Source organism: Antrostomus carolinensis, unplaced genomic scaffold, assembly GCF_000700745.2.
Source record: "Antrostomus carolinensis isolate BGI_N321 unplaced genomic scaffold, ASM70074v2 scaffold20602, whole genome shotgun sequence".
Taxonomy (NCBI): Eukaryota; Metazoa; Chordata; class Aves; order Caprimulgiformes; family Caprimulgidae; genus Antrostomus; species Antrostomus carolinensis.
In genome coordinates, this window is record NW_010297852.1 from 38266 (window position 1) to 48281 (window position 10016).

Below are 10016 nucleotides of genomic sequence, written 5' to 3' on the forward strand. Positions count from 1 at the left end.
AAAGAATTAGAAATGGACATTTAAGAGCGAGGTCCAAGGAAATCCCCATTTTGATTGGCATGAAAAGAAACAAAGATAATCCACTGGTTTGATTTGGGGGGATTTTTTGTTGTTTTGAGGTGGGTTTTGTTTTTCAGGTATTTTTGCATCAAGGGAAAGAAAACAAGACATATATGGGAGCGAAAACGTTTTCACAAATATAATAAATACCTGTTCTGATCCAAAAGCAAAGTGCAATGTAGAGTTTTCTATTTAAACAAAAATAACCTACAGAATAATGCCTTAAATATTAACAAATCAATTAGTGGTCAGCACAGTAAAATAAATAGGAACACACTGATTTATATTTTGTTTCTAGCAGCAAAGGTAATTAATGTACTGGCCAATGTGACAGCTTCACAGAAGTCCTGTTTCTTGGGTTTGGTACTTTGTTTAACATGAGAAAAAGATGAATTGGGTCTGGAAAATGGTACTACAGCTGTACAGTATTCACCCCAGCCCACCTATGTCAAACAGGGTTTGGCCAGGATGTGTTTTCATATGTGTTTTGAACACTGATTTGGAGAACAGCTTTCACAAAAAGAATAAAAACAGGATCCACCCAGTTTCTTATTCTGACAAGTATGATTTTGGATTGGCCTGAACCCTAATGTTAGTGAGGTGGGGTGTTTTCTCTTTGCAGTCAACAGTTTTCTAATGCTGGAGGGAGAGTGGGAAGATCACAAACCGTTAAGCAATGCTGAAGAGGGAGAGGCAAGCTTTGGTCGCTTGTAGGGAAGGGCCACAACAGACCACTGGGGCAAAGTGAGTCCCATCTGCTTCTCCCAGCAAGAAATATCTTCCCCCCCATGTAGGAAACCTGTCCTACTCTTGTCACTTGAGTCCCTCTGTCTGCTTTATACCTGCTATATAACCCACCACTTTGAAATTCTCAGGATGATTACATTCACTTGTCCCTTGAACAAAACAAAACAGCTACAGGCCTCTCTGTTCAGGGCAGACTCAAACCATTCCTCAAAACCAGACTCAGCCCTGTGCAGAGAGGAGCCAGCAGGAACAGTCCCCTGCGTGCTGTGGCAGGAGGTAACAGCACATGGAGCAAACTGAGTTTTGATACCTTCAGTGGTCACTGGAAATGCCAAATGAGGAGCAGATTGCTGGGCTGGGAGCAGGAGCAGCAACCAAAGCAAAGTGGTGAACAGTTGATTTTTGGGATCTATAAAGCAGACAAAAAATGCCTTTTTGGTCCTAGCAATAAGCTAGACAACACCAGTACCTACAGCTCGTCCAGCTCTTATTTTACAAAGTGTTGTTTTTCTGCTACTAATTGCAGCCTGTGGGAAATGCCACGCTTTAATTTACAGCGGGAGGGATGTTTAACCATAATGCACGGATCACTCTGGTGAAATACACATGGTCAGGCTCATCTAGCTCCCTCTATCCCTGCACAGCAGTGTCAGACTAGCAAAACAAAAGACGGAACACAAAGAGAAAACCAGAGCCCTTCTTTAACTGTCAAAGATGAGGGGAAAGGCTGATGAAAGATTTTTGCAAGGGGAATGTTCTTCAAGGCCACACAGAGGGTGAGCCAGAGGCAGGAAAGCACAGAAGAAATGGACTTACAGGCTGTCGAAACTGCTCAGTGAGTGCTTGGCAACCTGGGCACCTGTCTTCCTACCTTCTGACGTGCTCCAGTGCACAAACCGTATTTAATTGGGCTTTCCACAAAGGAGGGAAGGGAATCCTGTTCAAGAGGATGTCCAGTGCTCTGCCTGTATCTGCAGGGCAAGGATCAGCACGGAATGAAGCAGGGGTTTGCTTTCTACTACTGTGCAAGAGCACGCCTTGCCTGGATTTTGGAAGGCTGCGTTGAGGTTGTATGGCTACCTGATGCTCAGGTAGCTAAAGATAACAATACTGGGCTTCTGAGGAGCAGCCAAGTGCAACAAACCTTTTTGAGGTGCACTAGAAAGATGAATAAAGACTATAGGGATTTTTTTGTTAGTTTATTCATTTTTTAAGGCAAGCAGAAAATCCTTCTGGAATACAAGAGGCGGGATCAGAAAAGCAAAAAAAAGGGGGTGGGGGAGCTACCTTCAACATTATGCACTAGGTGAAATTTATCCCTGGTAAAACACTACTGAAACCAATGGAGCTGCATCTAATTCAACCTACTGCCTAAAGAGGAGCGAGAAACAAGGCGTGATGCTTCCCTCATCCACTCTCTGCACCTACCACTGACATCAATGAAGCTACACCAGTGTACAGCTGTAGCAGCACGGTGCTGAATCAGGTCCAACATTCTGCGCTTGCCACTGGAGCCAATGTTTTAGAAACACTATGAACTGGATTCCAATCACAGCTCCTCACATCTACCCAAACGAGGAGAAAAAGAAATGTCAGTCCTACTCCTTTCTACTTTTACTAAGGAAAATCAAAACAGACACACACCCTTTAGGTTTGTCTATGCTTACAAAGTTGCTTAACAAGTTTCATGAATAGTCCTGCACGGCCAAAAAGCTGTTACTCAAACAATCATCATCCCTGATCATTTGCATCCTACCTAACTTTGGATTTTTGATGGTCCCTAAAACAGTGAAGTTTACATCAAGGAATTAAATTAAAACCCATTCTAAGATGGGAAAAGAAAAAGGAAAAAAAATTCATCCAATATTGGTAGCTCTAGTCCGAAGGAGCATTTCATGTCTCCTCTATAACCCATGGGGGTTTGTCCAGGGAATGACATGGAAGCACAAAATACTAGTACCTGCTCCCCAAGGTCCAGGCAGCCCTGCTTTCCCAGAGCAATAGAGCTGCAGGACAGAGACCAGCACTTGCTCTCTTCTACATCAGTATGCAAAGAAATTACAGCTCACAGCTCCTTACAACCTATTCTCAACCCTGCCCAGTCTAAGGCAGAATCAGAGCAGAGCACATCTCCTTTGAGCAGGTTTGCTTTCCGATTCGCTTCATTAAGCCACTGAGACCTCCACAAACTCTCTTCAGGAAGAGGAGCTACACCCATGCTGCATTAAGGTGCCCAGCCAACAACACTGAGAATCTTTTTTCATTGTTAACTGGTAGAAGAGATTATTTCTGGTTGTGGATCATCAGCTGATATCCAATGTCAGATCTTCAGAATTAAATCTGCATCACAGAGGAAGCGGTAAGAGGCACGACCCTCCAAGGAGGAGAGGTATGCACAGCCTTTCTACAGGGATGTGGAAAGAACTTACTCTGGGCTGTAATGGGGGCCAAAGCAGCGATTTGTGGACAAGTATACCACCTAATTCACACATTCACAGGCCCCATTCCTGCCCCTCCTTTACAAGCTGCCCAGAGATTCAGTCTGCTGTAGGGAGGCATTCTGGAGCACTGCTCTGTTGTGTGCGGAGGGGAATGGGCTTTGCACATGGTCCACCTGTGTGGTAGAACCACAGAAGTTCCCAGCACTTCTTGGGCTTTGCATATTCAAGCAGAAGGCTGGGGAGAAGACAAAGTCCTCCCCGCCATTCAATACATTGAAGAGCCTTAGATAATTAGCAAACAAACATCAAAAATACTTCATGTCCTGCACAGCATCATCCTGCCAACTACGATAGAAAAAAAATCTAACCATACCATTAAGTTTGCAGGTGTTACATGTATAGCTCGAGAGCATACTCCTATCAAATGGAGCACAAAGCAGGGCATGTGGCAAACAGCAGGCGAGAGACAAGCTGCTCTATTTGCAAACTACTACCAAGGGTGGCGCGTCATTGTACATAGCCCAGGTTCTCCATCTCGTTCCTGTACCGCTGTTCCGACACCTTGCTTTTATGCTGTTTGCTTTCTAAGTGCTGTCTGAACTCCATCTCCTCGCTGGCCCCGGCGTTGCACATGGAGCAGTAGAACTGGCCACTGGGGGTGACGCACATGGCCAGATCCCGAGGAATCCTCTGGCGTGAGCGGGGATTGAAATAGGGACCTGAGGAGACAAGAGAAAAACTTGTTTTATCTATAAGAATGAAAAGCTAGAGGCAGCTCAGTGACAACTTCCAATTCCAACAATTTTTTTATAAAAAGATTAGCTTCAAGAAGGACAGGGAACTGCTTGAGAGAGTCCAGCACAGAGCCACGAAGATGATTAAGGGAGTGGAGCATCTCCCTTATGAGGAAAGGCTGAGGGAGCTCGGTCTCTTTAGCTTGGAGAAGAGGAGACTGAGGGGTGACCTAATTAATGTTTATAAATATGTTAAGGGTGAATGTCAGGAGGATGGAGCCAGGCTCTTCTCAGTGATGCCCAATGGTAGGACAAGGGGCAGTGGGTGTGAGCTGGAACACAGGAGGTTCCGCTTAAATTTCAGAAGGAACTTCTTTACAGTGAGGGTGACAGAGCACTGGGACAGGCTGCCCAGGGAGGTTGTGGAGTCTCCTTCTCTGGAGACATTCAAGACCCACCTGGACACCTTCCTGTGTAATTTCGTTTAGATTCCTGCTCCGGCAGGGGGATTGGACTAGATGATCTTTTGAGGTCCCTTCCAATCCCTAATATTCTGTGATTCTTTAACTGCTTAGAGTTTGAACCTCATTTTCCCACGACTTCTGCAGGGGGATTGGACTAGATGATCTTTTGAGGTCCCTTCCAATCCCTAATATTCTGTGATTCTGTGATTCTTTAACTGCGTAGAGTTTGAACCTCATTTTCCCACGACTTCTCCACTGAGATCCAGGGGTGTAGCACATGGGGAATAGTCCTTGCTGGTATTTTCTAAGGCAGTAGAGTGGGGTTAGTGCCCTTGTCTTATTAAGAATCAATAGGGCTTTGAAAATTAGGAGTCTAATCACTTAAGTGATGAGTCAAGCTGTTTTGTTTTGTTTTTCCTTAACCCTCCAATTCCAGAATTAGAATAGTCTTTTCATTAGAAAAAGCTGCCTCAGTTTAAAATTATCACAAAATTATATTTAATAGAACTTTAAAAGATTTATCTTTTCCACATGAGAGTAGTTAGAATGACACAATTAAACCAAGCTTCACCAGTAATCAGGGTTTCAGTTTTTATGTGCTCATAACACAACTTAAAACATAAAAAGATCAACAGATGCTGAGCTGGACACTATGAAACACACTTTAAATCATAATAAAGCAGCAAAGTCAGTATCTAACACCTGAGGAAGGACTCTACTCTTGGAACAGATGGTCTTAGAGGGAGGCTAACATGCTCTCTCATTCTGGGCTTGAGAGTGCAAGTACAGGTTGACATGCTACAGTAGGAGTCAAAGCACCTGGCCAGTTGCCAAGAAAGTAAAGCAGGAAAATTGTCACCACTTAGAGCAGCTTTAGAGACAGGCAGATGGTAAATTAAGTTACAAACTGAGAAAACGAACTAACAAGCAGGTTGACAAAACAAAGCAACTTTAGCAGCTGGGAAAAAACCATGCAGACATGAAGGATCAGCAGAGTTAGGACCAGCTCCTTTCACAACCTGTCTCTGCTAAACAGCCCTCAGAAACAGAAGAAAAATGGTTTATTATTTATTATTCCAACCATAGGACAGATGCAAGCTCCCAGTTACCTGTGTTGTTTTGAACTGTATACGTATTTCTTCTGTTCTGCATCATTTTATATTCATTCCCTTCTTTCCTTGCCCTTCGTTTGCCTAGTTCTGATGTATCCCTGAAGATTAAAAAAATAGGAAAAGCTGCAATTCAGTGTTTTCTGAGAAAAAGACTGGCAGAGACACTGCCACATGCTTTCAGCCTGAGCATGAAGTTGAACAATACCTACGAGAATGAGTTATTCTGTGCTTCTGCAAGACGCAGCCGCTTGGCGTGATTTTTCCCTTGGTAGTGAGCCTGCGCCACAGCCGGAGAACTAAACGAGGCATCACAAAGCTTGCAGTAATCATTCTCTGTGGCCAAGATCACTCGGCCACCTGGCTTACTGGATCCCATCTAGCAGCAAAGGGAGAGACAGCATGTGAAACACAAGAAGGTTAAATTGTTGTAATAGCACAGGGACTGAGACCAATATCATCTTCATCAGGCAACAAGAGAGCTGGAATTAGAGCGTATGGATTCGGACACACTCAAGCGCTTCCCAAACTGTTCTTACAAGAACTTCATTTTCCCTGCCTCAGCCTCCAGGAGGATCTGCAAATTCCTTGAGATCTAGGCAAATCCCTGGCCTCAGATGGAGAAGAAAGCAATTTGAACAAACACCCAGTACTTCTGCAATAGCTACAGAGGCTTGTTTACTTCACAGCAATGATTTAACTCCTCCACTCCTGACTGCTGGGAGTCGATAAATGGCGACTTTCACACTGAGGAAGACCCACTGAAAGATAAAGGTGCTCCTTTCTCCTATTTACAGTGTACCTAATCTCTCCACAGTACCCCGTCTCTACACAGCTCCCTGACCACACTAAGAGATTAAAAAAACCAACAATAGCACAGCTGCCAAACCTCTGATCCTTACCCTTCAGGTAGGAGGACACCTGGATCAAGACTTCAGAGGAAGGACCCAGCCTCACATGAGTAGCTCCTGCCATGTGGAAGATACTTTGCTTGTCTAGTCAGACCACACACTGATCAGGGCAGCAACCACGTCTCCTCAGTGTGTATCACCCAGAGAAAAGTGCTTTGAAAACAGTGCAGCAGCAGTGATTCATACAGCCATGTCACTGCAGCACTTGCCAAGTCCAGTTTCTTTCACATCTCTTTGGATACTCTTCAAGCTTATAGACACACACACAGTTCTGACTTCTACATTACAACACAAATCCTCTCACGAATCCTCTGGCACCAGAGTGGCCTTTTTATTGCCATGGACCATTTTATCCATTAAAAATTGCATCAGATAGTGTAGCAGTACCCGTGTCCCACTCACTACCTAGGACTGGATCCCACACCCTCTGGGTTCAGTTCCATGAGCCACAAAGTTATTTTACACGGGACTGAGTCTCCCTCTGGTGGCCCCCACAGCATTTATAACCATCTGCCACTTATGGCAAATGCTTTCTGTTTCAGTACAGACAACAGAGGTTTCTGCTTTTGGAAATGACAGGCACAGCTTCAATCCCTGCAGCCCAACTGTGGTTCCCTGCACAGTCATATGTACGAGCCAGGTTAGCTGTTAAGTCCCATGACAATCAGAAATGATGAATTCTAGAAGAAAGCAAAATATCATCTCTTTTGCCTGTAATGTGCCCGAGATAGAATTAATCTGGATCACTGAGGGAACCATCACCCTACACGCAGGAATAAGCACTGCAAAAGGCACAACAAAAGAGGAATTAGATAACAGCCCCGGGCAATGGGTGTAGCAGCACCTAAGCACTTTTTTCATGTAGGCTTCCCTCACACAATGGAGAGATGATGGTGCAGAGCAGATGCCACACCCTCGTGTCCAAATCCAGCTCCAACAATGCTGTTTTATACCTGCCCTTAAACAACCATAATCAGCAGCACATCAGACTTACCTAGGAATCAAAGTATTTGCCATACAGAAATAGAACATTTCAAGTCCAACATTCTGCTTAAAAGGCAGATCAATATCTGCATCTTCAAAGGAAAGCAAACAGCTCACAACAGGCCATTTCCACCATCCTGTGCCATCACAAGGAAAATTCTTTCCCAGCTCCTGCAGTAATCCTCAAAGAGTGAGATCTAGTTATCCCTGTTGGGGGTTAGGTGACAAGCAAGCAGCATGATCCGAGTCACCTTCCCATGCCTTACCTGAGCTGGAAGGGAGACAACCTGAGGTGGGGCAGGCTCAACCGAATTACTCATTCTGGCAGGTGCTGGACAGCTATTGGCAGCATAGTAATTTCGGAGTTTCTTACTGTGGTTTTTACCCTGGAAAGAGAACTCAGATTAATCACTGTCCTAATAATAATAATATCTTACACTGAAAGAAAAAGGGTCCAGAGACCAAAATGAGAAAGTGACCATGAAGATGGTGCCTCAGGTAAAGGAGCCATCACTCAGAAAATGACAGCTCTGAACCTGAGGGATGCTGGCATCTCCCCTTTTCTCCAAAACGCTCATCACCTAGCACAACTGGGCCTCGACTGATTTTCTCAAATCACTAAGGTTACAATTAGTTCCTCAATCTATATCCACTTAAATCCAGTATTGTGTCTTTTAAACATGAAACATTAACTGCTTTGCATAGTTTTTTTTTTTTACAAGCTTGAACACACACAAACACTTCATGAGATTGCAAGCACAAGTTAAAACATGAGACTGACTGTAAAAAATCCCTGCTTCATATTTTATTTTCTCTTGGAAAACTTATACTATAGTTCATTTTGGTGTTCTGAAAACCTGACAGAGCTACATGAGAGTACAGATATGCATCGTGGATATATAGCAAGACATATGCATAAATACAAGTTATGTACTACAAACGCATTTCTGTCCCTTCATGGCAGAAATGCTGCAGAAATCAGACATTAAAGTGTAGCACTAATTCAACCTACCCCTTCACTGGCAGGATACCACTTTTAACAGGCCAATAGCAAATCTGAGACCTGGGTCTGGTGTCCTGAGGATATGGACAACTACCTTTTTGGATTCACTGGTGGAGAAAGTCACTATCTTCACATCTCACACAAATATAGCATTAGGCAGGAGGGTTCTAGTAAAATGGGGTAATGTAAGACTATGACATATTCGATCTCTCAGCAAAGAAGCATATGCAAACAGTCCCTAACCTATTTCAAACAAGTCATCCAGCTCAGCTTGAACAAAATTAATTTGGTCTGAGCTGAGCCAACTGATGAGAGTGTTCACATAAATGGCCCCACCAGATCAGTGATGTGTGTAACCTCAGAAAGGAGACAGTGATAAGCACGTGGCAGCAGCCCCCTTTCTTAATGGCACTGGATTTCTGCTGCATCCAGCAGAAAACATCTGTCCAAGCCTTACAAAATCATGTCTGTGAAAACAAAAGTTCAATTTTATTGGAAAAGTGTAGAGGTGAAAAACAGGTCAGATAAAACAAAGGAAAAAGCACAAGCGTCTGCTTTTTCAACCATGCCACCTTGGTACTACTTCTCTGTCCCTGTGGACAAAGTTTTTGCAAAACACTCCAGTGATGACACCTTAAGTAAAAGCACTGCAGCATGTCTGGATGACCAACAAATTCAAGCAGGGTGAAGATATACCTACAGAGAAGTTTCAGTCCATCAGATGGTGCAAAGGTAGCTCCAGATGAGCTAACTCAAATGCTGCTGCTGGTGTGCAGCCACCTCAACACAGCACTCAAAACCCCCTTGAGAAGCTAAGCGAGTCCTCGTGCATTAGCCCACACTAAGCTCTGTGCTACCACAGGAACGTTCCTGGCAGTGCACACGCTGGCACAGGTACGTCTACACAAGCTGCAGATGCAGCAGCCCTGAAAGCTGTGCCTCCTGCTGCTCTCCTTACCTGGTAATGAGCCTGGGCTTGTTGTGCCGAATTCAGAGTGACATTGCAAAGCTTACAGCACAGAGGCTTACATAGTTCCTCCAGCATAGGGTCCTGCTCCACCACCTTTGCAAGCTCTTCTTCTTGTGTGTGATGAAAGGAAGGCCCCAGTCCGAGAGATTTTGGTGGGGACAGTGGTGAGCTGGCTCTTGGCCTTGTAGCCACTGACATAGGAAGAGATGAAGGCTTCTCAGGATGAGGAAGAAGTCCTGATTGCTGTAGAAGAATCATTGGCCAGGAAGACTGTGGGCATGCTACTTCTGAAGGATGAGGAGTCTTCCTCAGATCTAGACCGGAGAGACACAAATGTTAAAATAAGCAGCACTAACAGGAACATCAACGATCCAGAGAACAACTTTTGTAACTTCACTGCCTCTGCTTTATGTCTTTTCACAATGCCAAGCAGTATAAAGTCAGTTTATAAGACTTTACTCCACAGGAACAGCAGCATCTGGGACAACCAGGGCCAGATTAAAAGATACATGTATAAGAAGTGGATTGAAGTCTGAAATGTAGTCGTTAGTACCCCAAGGCACCCTCCTGGACAGGTGAAGATTCCTAACCAC

At 44.3% G+C, this 10016-nt stretch overlaps 1 protein-coding gene across 2 annotated transcripts; it reads right to left on the reverse strand.

Moving 5' to 3' along the window:
* Positions 1–3461: 3461 nt before the first annotated feature.
* On the reverse strand, positions 3462–9681 carry ZMAT3 (zinc finger matrin-type 3). 2 transcript variants are annotated; one of them, XM_029083567.1, is made up of 6 exons: positions 9412–9681; positions 7717–7836; positions 5768–5934; positions 5556–5656; positions 5450–5452; positions 3462–3967 (listed from the first exon to the last, which is right to left on the reverse strand). In XM_029083567.1, the coding sequence occupies exons 1-6, from the start codon at positions 9679–9681 to the stop codon at positions 3756–3758; spliced, it is 873 nt and encodes a 290-aa protein (XP_028939400.1). In that variant the 3' UTR covers positions 3462–3755. The 2 variants fall into 2 exon arrangements, with proteins under 2 accessions (XP_028939400.1, XP_010160572.1); XM_010162270.2 differs by lacking the exon at positions 5450–5452.
* Positions 9682–10016: the final 335 nt, after the last annotated feature.